We start from the raw sequence: 17,348 nt of genomic DNA on the forward strand, positions 1-17,348 counted from the left end.
CAGTTCTAAGCCATGGGTTGGGGTGAACTCCCTTTGTGACCCCCAGCTTCTGCCAACCTAGCAGTTCAAAAACATGCAAATGTGAGTAGATCAATCGGTGGAAAGGTAATCATGACACCGATGCAGCCTTTACCTTTGAGTACCACCTCTGCAAGCCAGAGGTGAAGGGGGAAGCCTTTACCTTTGAGTACTGCAGAAACCGGAGGTGAAAGGGGAAACCTTTACCTTTGATTACCGCCTCCAGAAGCAAGAGGTGAAAGGGGAAGCCTTTACCTTTGAGTATTGCCTTTGAGTACTGCCTCCAGAAACTGGAGGTGAAAGGAGAAGCCTTTACCTCTGAGTACTGCCTTTGAGTACTGCCTCCAGAAGCCAGAGGTGAAAGGGGAAGCCTTTATCTTTGAGTACTGCAGAAACCGGAGGTGAAAGGGGAAGCCTTTACCTTTGAGTACAGCCTCCAGAAAGCCGGAGGTGAAAGGGGAAGCCTTTACCTTTGAGTACCGCCTCCAGAAAGCCGGAGGTGAAAGGGGAAGCCTTTACCTTTGAGTACCGTCTCCAGAAAGCCGGAGGTGAAAGGGGAAGCCTTTATCTTTGAGTACCGCCTCCAGAAAGCCGGAGGTAAAAGGGGAAGCCTTTACCTTTGAGTACTGCAGAAACCGGAGGTGAAAGGGGAAGCCTTTACCTTTGAGTACTGCCTTTTAGTACTGCCTCCAGGAACAGGAGGTGAAAGGGGAAGCCTTTACCTTTGAGTACAGCCTCCAGAAGCCAGAGGGGAAAGGGAAAAGGGGAAGCCTTTACCTTTTAGTACTGCAGAAACCGGAGGTGAAAGGGGAAGCCTTTACCTTTGAGTACCGCCTCCAGAAAGCTGGAGGTAAAAGGGGAAGCCTTACCTTTTAGTACCGCCTCCAGAAAGCCAGAGGTGAAAGGGGAAGCCTTTACTTTTGAGTATCATCTCCAGAAAGCCGGAGGTGAAAGGGGAGGCCTTTACCTTGGAGTACTGCCTACAGAAAGCCGGAGGTGAAAGGGGAAGCCTTTACCTTTGAGTAACATCTTCAGAAGCCAGAGGTGAAAGGGGAAGCCTTTACCTTTGAGTACTGCCTCCAGAAGCCAGAAGTGAAAGGGGAAGCCTTTACCTTTGAGTACTGCCTCCAGAAGCCAGAGGTGAAAGGGGAAGCCTTTACCTTTGAGTACCATCTTCAGAAGCCAGAGGTGAAAGGGGAAGCCTTTACCTTTGAGTACCATCTTCAGAAGCCAGAGGTGAAAGGGGAAGCCTTTACCTTTGAGTACCGCCTCCAGAAAGCCGGAGGTGAAAGGGGAAGCCTTTGCCTTTGTTCTGTGTATTTGTACATCACTGTATTAAAGGCACTGAATGTTTGCCTATCTGTGTATGTTGTATTCCACTCCGAGTCCCCTCCTCGGGGAGACAGAGCAGGATATAAATAAAGTGTTGTTGTTGTTATGTTGATGTTTATTTATAGCCCCATTTTTTCTCTGCACAAGGAGAAAGCTGTCTGTGTTTCAGGGGCAAGAGTCAAGTCCGACTTCCTGCCACTCACCTCGTTGTAGTCGAGAGAGGAGTCATTGCAAAGGGCGCAGATGGTGGCCAGCTCCACCAAGCCGTCAAACTGGCCACACTGGACTGGGCAGCCATCCTTCAAGCTGCAGGAAAATGAGAGAGGAGGAGAAGAACCTGCTGTAATCTGAATGGGGAGCGCAAAAGCTCGCAGGTCACAGGCGAGATCACTTTTCTGGATCCCATTCCTATTCTGGATCCCAAATGACTTGACTCGAGTCTCAAGCACATGCACACACCCCACAGCTGCACGCATGCGCTGTGGTGGCTTCTCCATTTACTAAGGATTTGTAAGTTGTTTTGGGTGTTTTCCTAATTTTTATTATTGTTGGTCACACCTTGTATGGTGAGGAGTTTTGTTGCCAAATGTGGTGGGTATTGGCCCAGTGGTTCTTTTGTTTTTAAGCCACTCACGACGACAACAACCTTTTTATATATATAGATTGTGTTTGAACAACAAAACTTCCAGGAAATAAATCCCTGCTGCAGAATGAATGCACTTTAACTGCCTTAGAGTCTTGGGGGATGTAGTTTGGCAAGGCCTTGAGCTTCTCTGCAGAATGATGCAGAGGCCTCACCAAACTACAAATCCCAGGATCCCACCACATTGGGTCCCTCCAAGAGGAACCCCGGAAGCATCATCCCTTTTGGCTTTGGCTCAGCCTGAAGATGGGTAAGAAGATAAGCGAGTCCTCCCAGTGGGGGAAATATGGGACAGATCTTGGTTTCTGATATTGCAAAGGGCAGAAGGGAATCTCAAAGAATCTCAGATGGAGGAGGCCCCATGGGCCACCCTGTCCATAGCGCACCCCCAGGAAAAAGAAAGAGGAAGAACAGGAAAGGAAGGAAGAATAGAGAGAGAAAAGGTATGAGAGGAGGAGGGGAGAGAAAGGAAGGGAAGGGAAAAGAGGAAGGGAGGGAGAAAGGGAGGGAAGGAAGAAGAGACAAAGAAAGGAAAGGAAGAAAGAGAAATATGGAGAAAAAAGGAAGGGAAGGATGGAAGAAAAGAGAGAAAAAAGGTAAGAGAGGAGGGGAAGAGAGAAAGAGAAGGAAGGGGAGAGAAAGGAAGGGAAGGGAGGGAAGAAAGAGAAATATGGAGAAAAATGGAAGGGAAGGATGGAAGAAAAGAGAGAGAAAAGGTACGAGAGGAGGAGGGGAGAGAAAGGAAGGGAAGGGAAAAGAGGAAGGGAGGGAGGGAGGGAGGGAGGGAAGGAAGAAGAGACAAAGAAAGGGAAAGAAGAAAGAGAAATATGGAGCAAAAAGGAAGGGAAGGACGGAAGAAAAGAGAGAAAAGGTATGAGAGGAGGGGAAGAGAGAAAGAGAAGGAAGGGGAGAGAAGGGAAGGGAAGAGATGGAAGGAAGGGAAGAAGAGACAAAGAAAGGGAGGGAAGAAAGAAATATGGAGAAAAAAGGAAGGGAATGATGGAAGAAAGGAGAGAGAAAAGGTAGCAGAGGAGGGAAGGAGAGAAAGAGAAGGAAGGATGGAAGGAAGGAAGGAGAGACAAAAAGGGAGGGAAGAAAGAGAAATATGAAGAAAAAAGGAAGGGAAGGATGGAAGAAAAGAGAGTGAAAATGTATCAGAGGAGGGGAGGGGAGAAAGAGAAGGAAGGAAGGAAGGAAGGAAGGAAGGAAGGAAGGAAGGAAGGAGAGACAAAAAGGGAGGGAAGAAAGAGAAATATGAAGAAAAAAGGAAGGGAAGGAAGGAACAAAAGAGAGAGAAAGGGGAGGAGAGAAAGAGAAGGAAGGGGAGAGAAAGGAAGGGAAGGGAAGAAGGAAGGGAAGAAGAGACAAAGAAAGGCAGGGAAGAAAGAGAAATATGAAGAAAAAAGGAAGGGAAGGATGGAAGAAAAGAGAGAGAAAAGGTATGAGAGGAGGGGAGGAGAGAAAGAGAAGGAAGGGGAGAGAAAGGAAGGGAAGTGAAAAGAGGAAGGGAGGGAGGAAGGGGAGGAAGAAAGAAAGAGAAATATGGAGAAAAAAGGAAGGGAAGGATGGAAGAAAAGAGAGAGAAAAGGTATGAGAGGAGGGGAGGAGAGAAAGAGAAGGAAGGGGAGAGAAAGGAAGGGAAGGGAAGGGAAGGGAAGGGAAGGGAAGGGAAGGGAAGGGAAGGGAAGGGAAGGGAGGGAAGAAAGAGAAATATGGAGAAATAAGGAAGGAAAGGATGGAAGAAAAGAGAGAGAAAAGTGCATTTATTGTGTTTTGTTCTCTTTCCACCCCACTGTTACTATTTAATTGGTTTAAATATATATATTGTGTTTTTCAAGCTTGACTAAAGTGTGTAATTGTGAGTTGCTGTGAGTCCTGGAGGGAGACAGATTGGGTAGACGTAAAGTTAACAACAACAACAATAATGTATGATGTGGATCTAATGTGCACCCTCATTTTGGCAAGGTCATATTAGATTCGAGTAAGCAAGGTATACAGAAAGGATTGGCTACTGACCTCTAGGTATGTATGTATGTATGTATGTATGTATGCAGAGCTGAGATGAAACCACAAGAGGGCAGCAGAAGATCATATAGGAAGGATGAGCTACAGCCCTGAAGGCAGCAGTCAGGGCCCCCCAAAAGGGAGGGAAGGAGGGAGGGGGCCTTGGATGGAGAGGGAGGTTGTGGAAGTGTGTGTGTGTGGGGTGGGTACGATTGTGTGTACCGGCCTCAGCCTGAGGCTGAGAGAGAGTGACTTCCAAGGAAAGGCCCAATGAAGGAAGGGAAGGGAAGAAAGAGAAGGGAGGAAGGGACGAGGGACAAAAAGAGGAGTGAAATAGAGAATGGAAGAGGAAGGAAAGGAACGAAGGAAGTAAGTAAGGGAGGGAGGGAGGGAAAGAAAAGGGAAAAGGAATGTAGAAAGGAGTGAAGAAGAAAAAAGAAGACAAGAAGAAGGAAGGAAGAGAAAGAGGGAAAGGAAAGGGACGAGGGACAAAAAGAGGAGTGAAGAAGGAAAAAGAAGAGAATGGAAGATGATGGGAGGGAGGGAGGGAGGGAGGGAGGGAGGGAGGGAGGGAGGGAGGGAAAAGGAGGAAAAGGAAAAAGGAGTGCTGAAGGGAGTGAAGAAAGGAAGAGAAGGGAAGAGGAAGAAAGGAAGGGAAAGAAAAGGAAAAAAGGAATGCAGAAAGAGGAGAGGAGAGGAGAGGAAGGAAGGAAAGAAAGAAAAGAAAAGGAGAGAGAGGAAAGTGAGGGAAGAAAGAGAAATATGGAGAAAAAGGAAGGGAAGGAAGGAAGGAAGGAAGGAAGGAAGGAAAGAGAGAGAGAGAGAAAGGGTAAGAGAGGAAAGGAGGGGAGAAAGAGAAAGAAAGTAAGCGGAAGGAAGGAAGGAAGGAAGGAAGGAAGGAAGGAAAGAAGGAAGGAGACAGAAAAGATGTGACCGGAGAGGAGGAGAGAAAGAAAAAGAAGGGAAGAAGAAGGAAGGAAGGAAGGAAGGAAGGAAGGAAGGAAGGAAGGAAGGAAGGAGAGAAAGAAAGAAAGAAAGAAAGAAAAAAGGTATGGTAGGAGGGGAGGGGAGAAAGAGAAAGAGAAAGAAAGTAAGCAGAAGGAAGGACGGATGGACGGAGGGAGGGAGGGAGGGAAGGAAGGAGAGAAAAGGTGTGACTGGAGAGGAGGAGAGAAAGAGAAAGAAGGGAAGAGAAAGGAAGGAAGGAAGGAGGGAAGGAAGGAGGGAAGGAGAGAAAAGGTATGACTGGAGAGGAGGAGAGAAAGAAAAAGAAGGGAAGAGAAAGGAAGGAAGGAAGGAGGGAGGGAGGGAGGGAGAAAGAACGGAAGGGAAGGGAAGGAAAAGAAAGAGAAAGAAGGAGAAAGGAAGAGGGAAAGAAGAGATAAGGAAAGGGAGAGAAGAAAGAAAAATAAGGGATGAAGGAAGAGAAAAAGGGGAAAAAAGGAAAGAAAGAAGAGACACTCAGGTAGATACACTAGGACTCATAATAATAGTCAAAGTAATGACTATTGTAGGAGTTGCCCACCTTAATTAAAACAGGCGGACAAAGCACAACTCCACTTAAATACAAATATTCCAGTATAAAACAATAAATGTGGTTCCCAAATGGGTCGGGATTGCCCCAGAGGTCCACCTTCTTCCCCCCTTTTTGCTCAACATGGTGTTTGCTGAACGCTCACATTTGCCCCTCCGGCGTGTAGGTCGAGCCTGTGATGCTGAACTCGTGCAAAGTGCAATGGATCCCCTCAATTTTCTCAACAACGAACATCTGCAAAATAATAATAATAATAATAATAATAATAATAATAATAATAATAATGGTATTTCTTACTGGCCTCTCTCTCTCCTCGTGGCTCAAGGCGATGTTTACAATGTTTACACATAAACATTGCAAACATTAAAATGTATTGCGATACAGATTACATATCACATGCATTAAAAATACATATTAAATGTTTACAATGTTTACACATAAACTCGCATTCTGTATTAAAATATATTGCAATACAAAATACATATTAAAATACACAGAAGAGGAAAGGCAGGCTGAACAGTGGCCGAGGGGACCAGAAAACCTTGAGGCCGGGAGGGGGTCTCCAGAGGCCATCTAGTCTGACCCCATTCTGCCCAAAGGAACCAATAGCTATGGAAGTCAAACATCCAATTGGCAAACTCTCTTACAAGAAGTTCAGATAATTCTGGGTTTGATATGGACTGTATTAAAATGAGACTCCTGGACAGGAAGATGGAGGTCAGGTGTGGATCTTGCTGCTTGGCAGGAAGAAAGGGGTTGGACTGGATGACCTTGGGGGTCTCCTTCCAGCTCTTGGCACCTCTACTTCTCTGCGGCATGGTGAAGGACCATTGGGAACGAGAAGAAGACGCTGCAGCACCGGCAGGCAGGGAAGCCAGCCAACAGCAGGCTTGATCCATCCGGCAAAGGAAGGCTTTTTAAAAAGCCAAACCGCGGAGGTATGCAGAAGAGACACCATCCGATCCCTCCCGACAGATGGCCACTCAACCTCATAACAATGATGATGATGATTATGATAATATAATCATATCATGGAGTCGGAAGGGACTCCAAAGGCCATGCAGTCCAACCCATTCTGCCCTAAAGGGAGACACCATCCGATCCCTCCCGACAGATGGCCACCTAACCTCATAACAATTGTGATGATGATGATGATAATATAATCATAACATCCTAGAATCGAAAGGAACCTCAAACGCCATGAAGTCCAACCCATTTTGCCCTAAAGGGAGACACCATCCGATCCCTCCTGACAGACGGCCACCCAACCTCATAACAATTATGATGATTGTTATGATAATATAATCATATCCTGGAGTTGGAAGGGACTCCAAAGGCCATGCCGTCCAACCCATTCTGCCCTAAAGGGAGACACCATCCGATCCCTCCCGACAGATGGCCACCCAACCTCATAACAATCATGATGATGATGATAATATAATCATAACATCCTAGAATTGAAAGGAACCTCAAACGCCATGAAGTCCTACCCATTTTGCCCTAAAGGGAGACACCATCCGATCCCTCCTGACAGACGGCCACCCAACCTCATAACAATGATGATGATTGTTATGATAATATAATCATATCCTGGAGTCGGAAGGGACCCCAAAGGCCATGTAGTCCGATCTCTCCCGACAGATGGCCACCCAACCTCATAACAATCATGATGATGATGATGATATTATCATAACATCCTTGAATCGGAAGGGACCCCAAAGGCCATGAAGTCCAACCCCTTCTGCCCTAATGGGAGACACCATCCGATCCCTCCCAACAGACGGCCACCCAACCTCATAACAATGATGATGATGATAATAATATAATCATAACATCCTAGAATCGGAAGGTACCCCAAAGGCCATGAAGTCCAACCCGTTCTGCCCTAAAGGGGGACACCATCCAATCCCTCCCGATAGATGGCCACCCAACCTCATAACAATGATGATGATTATGATGATGATTATGACAATATAATCATATCCTGGAGTCGGAAGGGACCCCAAAGGCCATGTAGTCCGATCTCTCCCGACAGATGGCCACCCAACCTCATAACAATCATGATGATGATGATGATATTATCATAACATCCTTGAATCGGAAGGGACCCCAAAGGCCATGAAGTCCAACCCCTTCTGCCCTAATGGGAGACACCATCCGATCCCTCCCAACAGACAGCCACCCAACCTCATAACAATGATGATGATTATGACAATAAAATCATATCCTAGTCGGAAGGGACGCCAAAGGCCATGCAGTCCAACCCCTTCTGACCCCTCCTGACAGATGGCCATCCAAGAAAGGAACAGAAGCCACAACAAACACACACACAGATAATGGTCCCTCCTTCTTTGGTCGAGAGCCATCCAGGATCTTCCCGGGCCTTTCATTGTGCATTTGCCTGTTTGGAAACAAACATCCTCCCTGCGTTTCGCAGCAGAAGCAGCCGGGCAAATATTTAACTTGCGGAACGAACCGGCAAAACCTTCTTCCCGCTGTTTAAACATTGGCTGTTATTTATTTAGCCAGGGAACTCCTGGCTGCGGAGCCTTAACAACCGGCACCCCGTTTCGAATGGCGTTGCACAGCCAAGGAGAAAGTATTTGCTTTGTTCAGATCAGCTTTGTGGACGGAGGCTTAGTTCAAGCCGGGGACTGAGGGTAATCTCCCCATGGAAAGCCACGGCGCATGATCTGACGTGTTTCATGTGCAAAGGTCTCTCTTTCTCTCTCCCTCCTTTCCTACTTTCATTCCCACTTTTGTCACAGAGGGAAAAGGCAATAATGCAACTTTCTGAGGATGTGCAAGTGTTTTGAGTGGGATCCATCCATTAGCGTGTGACTATGACGACTGGCAATGCCACCTTCTCGCTTACTCACATGCGAATGGGTGGATGGATCCCACTCAAACACTTGCAGATCAGGCTTGCTCATGGCACCTTTGACACTTGGTCAATCGACATTGGGTCTTCTCTCCCACTCAGGACATGATTCCACAGGCATATTATATACTCCGCTGGCTTTACTACCTTCAGATCCTCTGAAGATGCCAGGCACAGGTGCAGGCGAAACGAACACAGGAGCAAATGCTACTAGAACACATTGGCCACACGAACAGGAAACCACACAACACTCCAGTGATTCCAGCCTTGAAAACCTTCAACAATACATTATTATCATCATTCATCATTATTAATATTATAGAGGTTGGATGACCATCTGTCAGGGGTGATTAATAATAATAATAATAATTATTATTATTATTATTGCAGGTCCTGTGCCGCAGGACCGCTGACCAAGGGTTGGCGGTTCAAATCTGAGGAGCGGGGTGAGCTCCTGTCTGCCAGCTCCAGCTTCCCATGCGTGGACATGAGAGAAGCCTCCCACAGGATGGTCACACATCTAGGCAACGTCCCCTGGGCAACGTCCTTGCAGATGCCCAATTCTCTCACACCAGAAGCAACTCAAGTCGCTCCTGACACACACACAAAAAAATATTGTGGTTGCATGGCCATCTGTTGGGGGTATTTTGATTGTGCTTTTCCTGCATGAAGGCAGAAGGAGGTTGGAGGGGATGGGCCCAGGAGTCTCTTCCAATGATATTATTAGTAGTATCACTATTATTATTATTATTATTATTATTGAGGTTGGATGGCCATCTGTTGGAAGGGCTTTGATTGTGCTTTTCCTGCAAGAAGACAGAAGGAGGTTGGAGGGGATGGGCCCAGGAGTCTCTTCCAATGATATCATTATCACTCATTATTATTATTATTATTATTATTATTATTATTATTATTATTATTGAGGTTGGATGGCCATCTGTTGGAAGGGCTTTAACTGTGCTTTTCCTGCATGAAAACAGAAGGGGGTTGGAAGGGATGGGCCTAGAAGTCTCTTCCAATGATATCATTATTAGTATCACTATCACTATTATTATTATTATTATTATTATTATTATTGAGGTTGGATGGCCATCTGTTGGGGGTGTTTTGATTGTGCCTTTCCTGCATGAAGGCAGAAGGGGATTGGAGGGGAAAAGACCAGGAGTTTCTTCCAATGATATCATTATTAGTATCACTATCACTATCACTATTATTATTATTATTATTATTATTGAGGTTGGATGGCCATCTGTTGGAAGGGCTTTGATTGTGCTTTTCCTGCATGAAGACAGAAGGGAGTTGGAAGGGATGGGCCCAGGAGTCTCTTCCAATGATATCATTATCACTCTCATTATTATTATTAGTATTGAGGTTGGATGGCCATCTGTCGGGGGTGTTTTAATTGTGCTTTTCCTGCATGAAGGCAGAAGGAGGTTGGAGGGGATGGGCCCAAGAGTCTCTTCTAAGGATATTATTATTAGTATCACTATCACTATCACTATTATTATTATTATTGAGGTTGGATGGCCATCTCTTCGAAGGGCTTTGATTGTGCTTTTCCTGCATGAAGGCAGAAGGGGGTTGGAAGGGATGGGCCTAGAAGTCTCTTCCAATGATATCATTATTAGTATCACTATCACTATCATTATTATTATTATTATTGAGGTTGGATGGCCATCTGTTGGGGGTGTTTTGATTGTGCCTTTCCTGCATGAAGGCAGAAGGGGATTGGAGGGGAAAAGATCAGGAGTTTCTTCCAATGATATTATTAGTACCACTATCACTATCACTATCATTATTATTATTATTATTATTATTGAGGTTGGATGGCCATCTGTTGGAAGGGCTTTAATTGTGCTTTTCCTGCATGAAGACAGAAGGGGGTTGGAAGGGATGGGCCCAGGAGTCTCTTCCAATGATATCATTATTAGTATCAGTATCACTATTATTGAGGTTGGATGGCCATCTGATGGAAGGGTTTCGATTGTGCTTTTCCTGCATGAAGACAGAAGGGGGTTGGACTGGATGGCCTCTAGAGGTCCCTTCTGACTCTATGATGCTTTCTGCAAATGTTTGTGATCCGGCCTCTGCATTGCGAGACCCTGGCGTGGGGGGCCCACCGAAGAGCACGAAACGGCTGGCCACGTGGTCGCGGGACTCACCCTGCAGACGGACATCTGGTTGGTGGTGAGCGTGCCGGTCTTGTCGGAGCAGATGACGGAGGTGCAGCCGAGGGTCTCCACGGAGGGGAGGCTGCGCACGATGGCGTTCTTCTTGGCCATGCGGCGTGTGCCCAGCGCCAGGCAGGTGGTGATGACGGCCGGGAGCCCCTCGGGGATGGCGGCCACAGCCAGGGCCACCGCAATCTTGAAGTAGTAGATGGCGCCACGCAGCCAGGAGCCCCCGTGGACAGGGTCGGCAAAGTGCCCGATGTTGATGACCCAGACGGCCACGCAGACCAGCGAGATGACCTTGGAGAGCTGCTGGCTGAACTCGTCCAGCTTCTGCTGCAGCGGCGTCTTCTCCGGTTCCGTGGCCGCCATCTGGTTCCGGATCTTGCCGATCTCGGTGAAGACCCCTGTGGCAATCACCACACCCACCGCCTTGCCGGCCGCAATGTTAGTGCCCTGCAAAGAAGCAACAATGGGGTGTGAGGGGTAGGCCGGGAGTCACGTGTGGGCAAGCTTGAGAGCGTGTCCTCAGGACACAGGCCACCCCACTGGCATCGCTACTCCCAGTTCAGAACAGTGGGGCTAAGGCCACAGGAAGGGAGAGGAATCGCATATTAGGTACTAGTATTAGTAGTAGGTAAAGGTAAAGGTTTCCGCTGACATTAGGTCTAGTCGTGTCCGACTCTGGGACTCTGATGCTCATCTCCATTTCTAAGCCAAAGAGCCAGCGTTGTCCATAGACACCTCCAAAGTCATGTCGTCAGCATGACTGCATGGAGTGCCGTTACCTTCCCGCCTAAGCGGTACCTATTGATCTCCTCATATTTGCATGTTTTCAAACTACTAGGTTGGCAGAAGCTGGGACTAACAGCAGGAGCTCACCCCGCTCCCCAGATTTGAACCGCTGTCCTTTCAGTCAGCAAGTTCAGCAGCTCAGCGCTTCAACCCACTGCATCACCGGCAATCCTATTATTAGTTGTATTAGAATATTATTACTATTTTATTATTATTATTATTAGTAGAAGTAGTGGTATTAGAATATTATTACTATTATTATTATTATTACTAATAGTAGTGGTATTAGAATATTATTACTATTATTATTAGTAGTAGTAGTAGTAGTAGTGGTGGTATTATAGTATTATTATTTTATTACTATTAGTAGTAGTAATAGTAGTAGTAGATGTATTATTATTTTATTGGTAGTAGTATTATAATATTATTTTATTATTATTATTATTAGTAGTAGTAGTAGTAGTGGTATTATAATATTATTATTGTATTACTATTAGTAGTAGTAGTAATAGTAGTAGTTGTACTATATTATTATTATTAGTAGTAGTAGCAGTAGAAGATGTGTTATATTATTATTATTATTTTATTAGTAGTAGTAGTATTATAATATTATTTTTTTATTATTATTATTATTTGTAGTATTATTTCATTATTATTAGTAGTAGTGGTATTATAATATTATTATTTTATTACTATTAGTAGTAGTAATAGTAGTAGTTGTATTATATTATTATTATTATTAGTAGTAGTAGTAGCAGTAATAGTAATAGCAGTAGTAAATGTATTATATTATTACTATTTTATTAGTAGTAGTAGTATTATAATATTATTTTATTATTATTATTATTATTGGTGGTGGTGGTATTATAACATTAGTATTATTTTACTATTAGTAGTAGTAGTGGTGGTATTATAATATTATTATTATTATTATTATTATTATTATTATTATTATTATTTTACATATATATATACAGACAGCCTCCGAGTTACAAATATTCAACTTACAAACGGCTCCTCGTCAGGAACACGGAAATCTTATTTTCTGCAGCTTGGGAGACCAAGACCCAATGGGTAGCAATTTTAGGAGAAGGGATTCTACTGAAACATTAGGAAGAACTTCCCGACGGTCAGAGCGGTTCAGAAACTAAACATGCCACTGCTTTGGAGACTAGTGGAGGTTTGTAAAGAGAAGCTGAATAGCTATCTGTCGGGAGGGCTTGGATTGTGTCATTCTGCCTGGCAGAAGCAGGTTGGACTGGATGACCCTGGATCTGCAATTAACTGCATGAGTCCGCAATTATCCCATTATGTACAGCGCAAATGGGTCCAAAGAGCCAGGCCGTCCCAATAGGATGGAAATTGTCTAGAGGAGGGACATCGGGAATTATCCTGAAGATACTTACAGAAAAAAGCATGTTCTTCTTATCCTGGTTGACGGCCCGGGGATCTGGAACGGGGTCCGTGTGCTTAATGACGGAGACGGATTCGCCTGCAAAGAGAGCGACCGGTGAGGGAAGGACCCACCTGGGGGGAAAGGAGGAAGAAAGGAAGGAAAGGAGGGAGGAAGGAAAGAGGGGGAAATGATAGCAAGGAAGAATAGCCAGGAAAGGAGGGAGGGAGGCAGGACACAGGCAAAGGGAAACGAAGGGAAAGAGGAAGGAAAGAAGGGAGGGGGAAAGAGAGGAAAAAAGGATGGGAAGGAAGGAAGGGGAAAGGAAAAAGAAGGGATGAAAGAAGGGAGGGAAGACAAGAAGGAAAGAAGGAAGGAAGAGGGAGGAAAGGGGGGAGGGAGGGAGGAAAAGGAGGCAAGAGAACAGAAGGGCAAAGGGATGGGCAGGAAAGAAAAAGGATGAAGGAAAGGGACAGGAAAAGAAGGGAGGGAGGGAAGACAGAAAGATTAGATAGGTAGGTAGGTAGGTAGGCAGGCAGGTAGGGAAGAATGAAAGAAAGAAAGGAAGGAAGGAAGGAGGGAGGGAGGGAGGGAGGGAGGGAGGGAGGGAGGGAGGGAGGGATGGAAAAGGGGGCAAGAGACCGGAAGGGCAAAGGGATGGGCAGGAAAGAAAAAGGAGGAAGGAAAAGGACAGAGAGAAAGGGAGGGAAGACAGGAAGGGAGGGAGGGAGGGAAAGGAGGAAGGGAAAGGACAGGGGAAAAGAAGGGAGGGAGGGAGGAAAAGACAGGAAGGAAGGAAGGAAGGAAGGAAGGAAGGAAGGAAGGAAGGAAGGAAGGAAGGAAAGGGAAGGGAAAAAGAAGGGATGAAGGAAGGAAGGGAGGAAAGAAAGAAAGAAAGAAAGAAAGAAAGGAAGGGAGGGAGGGAGGGAGGGAGGGAGGGAGGGAGGGAGGGAGGGAGGGAGGGAGGAAAACAGAAGGGCAAAGGAATGGGCAGGAAAGAAAAAGGAGGAAGAAAAGGGACAGGAAAAGAAGGGAGGGAGACAGGAGGGAGGGTGGGTGGGAGGGAGGGAGGGAGGGAGGGAGGGAGGGAGGGAGGGAGGGAGGGAAAGGAGGAAGGGGAAGGACAGGGGAAAAGGAGGGAGGGAGGAAAAGGTGGGAAGGAAGGAAGGAAGGAAGGAAGGAAGGAAGGAAGGAAGGGGAAGGGAAAAAGAAGGGATGAAGGAAGGGAGGAAAGAAAGAAAGAAAGGAAGGGAGGGAGGGAGGGAGGAAGGGAAAGGAGGCAGGAAAACAGAAGGGCAAAGGGATGGGCAGGAAAAAAAGGAGGAAGAAAAGGGACAGGAAAAGAAGGGAGGGAGACAGGAGGGAGGGAGGGAGGGAGGGAGGGAAGGAAAGGAGGGAGGGAAAGGAGGGAGGGGAAAGGAGGGAGGGAGGAAAAGGTGGGAAGGAAGGAAGGAAGGAAGGAAGGAAGGAAGGAAGGAAGGAAGGAAGGGGAAGGGAAAAAGAAGGAATGAAGGAAGGGAGGAAAGAAAGAAAGGGAGGAAGGGAGGGAGGGAGGGAAGGAGGAAAAGGAGGCAAGAGAGCAGAAGGGCAAAGGGATGGACAGGAAAGAAAAAGGAGGAAGGAAGAGGACAGAAAAAGAAGGGAGGGAGGGAAGACAGACAGACAGACAGACAGACAGGTAGGTAGGTAGGGAAGGAAGGAAGGATATAAAAGGAGGCAAGAGAACGGAAGGGCAAAGGGATGGGCAGGAAAGAAGGGGGAAGGAAAAGGACAGAGGAACAGGTTGGGAAGACAGAAAGGAAGAAAAGAAGGGAGGGAGGGAAAGGAGGAAGGGAAAGGACAGGGGAAAAGAAGAGAGGGAGAGAGGTAAGAGAGAAAAAGAAGGGAAGAGGACAGAGGGAGGAAGGAGTCCTCCTTAAGGACAAGCAAATAGATCACGGCGGCTCTCTTGGGACCTCACCAGTAAGAATGGACTGGTCCACTCGCAGCGTCGTGGATTTAATCTCAATGATCCGAATGTCCGCTGGCACCTTGTCGCCGACTGCAAAAAACCCCAAAAACCCAGAGGAGTTGAGATCCTAAACCACATGCCACAGAGTCGTGTTGGAGGACCTATCAGGTAGAATACCATTAAGTCCTCCTGTTTTGACTTTTCCAGGTGTGCTGGCAAATGTTGTTGTTGTTTATTTATTTATTACCCACCACACTTGGGGGGGGGCACGGTGCCGTCAAAACATCCGGACCAAACAACACGATGCCATTAAAATGCACATAGATGAAGCGACATAGCGGACACACCTGCAACCTCCACGATGTCTCCGGGGACGAGGTCTCGAGCCCGTATCCGCTGGACACCACTTCGGTCAGCCCGGAGGACCTTCCCCATTTCAGGCTCGTATTCCTTCAAGGCTTCGATGGCACTCTCTGCATTCCTCTCCTGTTGGAAAGGGGACTTTAATGTACGGCGGGGAGCGCCATCAACCCCCCACTGTACATTTTGCAGTTCCCTCCATGGTCAGGGTACCTCTTTCCCAGCCTCAGCAGTGCTCAAATCCACCCACCATTTCCCAAAGGCCTCCATACTTTCCATACTTTGCATTTTAACAACACAACCATTCAATGCTAAGGCTTCCTGCCAAAATGGAACTGTAGAGGAGAGTCTCCTGAACAAGCCAGTACATGCCGCTTACAAGTAATGCCATCTGTTGAGGAGTTACGAAGGTGGAGGCATTACTTTTCATTCAACTGAAGTTAGCTACTTCTGAGCTCTGTGTGGTTTTGGGTGGAAAGGTGTTCCAGAGCTAGAGTGCAACGGTGAGGATCTGGACCAATGGATTCAAATTGGAGGGAAAGAACTCAGAGCCGTTCAGCACAACTGCACAGGAGTCCCTTCACTCAGCAGAGGCCAGCTGGCCATCTGTTGGGAGGGGACAGATTGGGTATCCAGCAAAAGCCCCATCGCGCTTCCTACCTGCCAGACCCCGACCGCGGCGTTGGCAATGAGGATCAGGATGATAACCACAGGCTCCACGAAGGCGGTTACCGTTTCTTCCCCTTCCTCAAACCAGGCGAGGACCTGCGGGTGGAAAGAAGGGGGCAATGCTTCCTCAAAACAACAACAGCAACAAGATCTGGACGGGATGCTGCCGGCCCTCGATGTAGAAGTACTGGGAGAAAAGGTTGGCATCCATGGTGGCCAAAATGACAGCCACCGGCACACAATAATCATCATCATCATCATCATCATACAGTATGTTTCCCATATATGCAGTTTCGCTTTGCTAGAACTCAAGCGCAAGTGTGTAGTCCTCATTGAGGACTCTGATAGTCACGGAAAAGCCCTTTCCCCTATTGGCTTCTCTGCCTGCCCATCACTCTGTTCTCTCCCCCTATTTACTACCTTTCTTGTTGGACGGATGCTCTGAGCACATGGCCAGACTCTAAGTCTTCTTCTCTTGTGAGCATGGAGAGTGGTAAGATGTTGGCTGTGGATCAGTTAGATAGCTGGGCACTGTTAACTTACCTATCAAGATATATAGGGAGGGAGGGAAAGGAAAGGGAGCGAGGGCCAAGGAGAGAGGAGGGCAGCGGACTCAACCGCACCCGCACAACGGTGGGTGTGAGGGCTGTGTGGTTGGTGTTTCAAAACTCATTCCAAAGTTAGGGGTTTCGTTCCTAAAGTATTTCTAAAGTATCTTTAGTGAAAATTTTGTTATTACAAAAGAGAAATAGGCCTAATTCTAGACCCTGTACTATACCCATATATTGTTCACATACCAAAATACAATCATTTAAAGCAAACAGAGAAAAACCTAATTTGACGTAGCATAGAAACAGCTTTGGATTTTTTCATCTAAACTATTATGTCTTCTATTTTTTTGACCAGTTGTTTGAGTCTACGAGTTGTTGTTGTTGTTATTGTTATTAGCTGCATTTCTTTGATTCTAAGATATACTCCCCCCTGTATAGTAAAGGTTTTCCCCTGATATTAAGTCCAGTCGTGTCCGAGTCCGGGACTCTAGTGCACATCTCCATTTCTAAGCCGCAGAGCCGGCGTTGTCCATAGGCGCCTCCAAGATCATGCGGCCAGTATGGCTGCATGGAGCGCAGTTACCTTCCCACCGGAGCGGTACCTATTGATCTACTCACATTTGCATGTTTTCGAACTGCTAGGTTGGCAGGAGCTGGGCCTAACAGCGGGAGCGCACCCCACTTCCCGGATTTGAACCGGCAACCTTTTGGTCAGCAAGTTCAGCAGCTCAGCAGTTTAACCCACTGCACCACCAGCCCCCTCCCCCCCCCCCCTCCGGATAAACATCTCTAAGAATGGGGTGCATCCTACAATAATTATAGATATATAATACAATATTATATATACAATAATAATGTGTAATAATAATATGTAGAATATAATATATAATATAACATAATATAATAATATAGCAACGTTTCTGGAGTAGAACAACTCCTTTCAAATGGCATATATTATATAATTTGAGTCCCTTTGGGGAGACAGGGTGGACTGGAATATAAATAAAGTTTATATTATTATTATTACTACTACTACTACTACTATA

At 46.3% G+C, this 17,348-nt stretch overlaps 1 protein-coding gene across 1 annotated transcript in view; it reads right to left on the reverse strand.

Moving 5' to 3' along the window:
* The window catches only part of LOC132763481 (sarcoplasmic/endoplasmic reticulum calcium ATPase 3), a 62,236-nt gene that overhangs the window by 19,166 nt on the left and 25,722 nt on the right, over window positions 1-17,348 (reverse strand). Inside the window, exons 4-10 of the mRNA XM_060756975.2 lie at window positions 15,743-15,847; window positions 15,070-15,208; window positions 14,732-14,812; window positions 12,785-12,870; window positions 10,575-11,039; window positions 5,677-5,765; window positions 1,554-1,656 (exon numbers count right to left, since the gene is read on the reverse strand). Coding sequence (XP_060612958.2) covers window positions 1,554-1,656; window positions 5,677-5,765; window positions 10,575-11,039; window positions 12,785-12,870; window positions 14,732-14,812; window positions 15,070-15,208; window positions 15,743-15,847 — 1,068 coding nt within the window. The remainder of the gene's footprint in view (window positions 1-1,553; window positions 1,657-5,676; window positions 5,766-10,574; window positions 11,040-12,784; window positions 12,871-14,731; window positions 14,813-15,069; window positions 15,209-15,742; window positions 15,848-17,348) is intronic.

The sequence above is a fragment of the Anolis sagrei genome, chromosome 11 (assembly GCF_037176765.1).
Source record: "Anolis sagrei isolate rAnoSag1 chromosome 11, rAnoSag1.mat, whole genome shotgun sequence".
Classification (NCBI taxonomy): Eukaryota; Metazoa; Chordata; class Lepidosauria; order Squamata; family Dactyloidae; genus Anolis; species Anolis sagrei.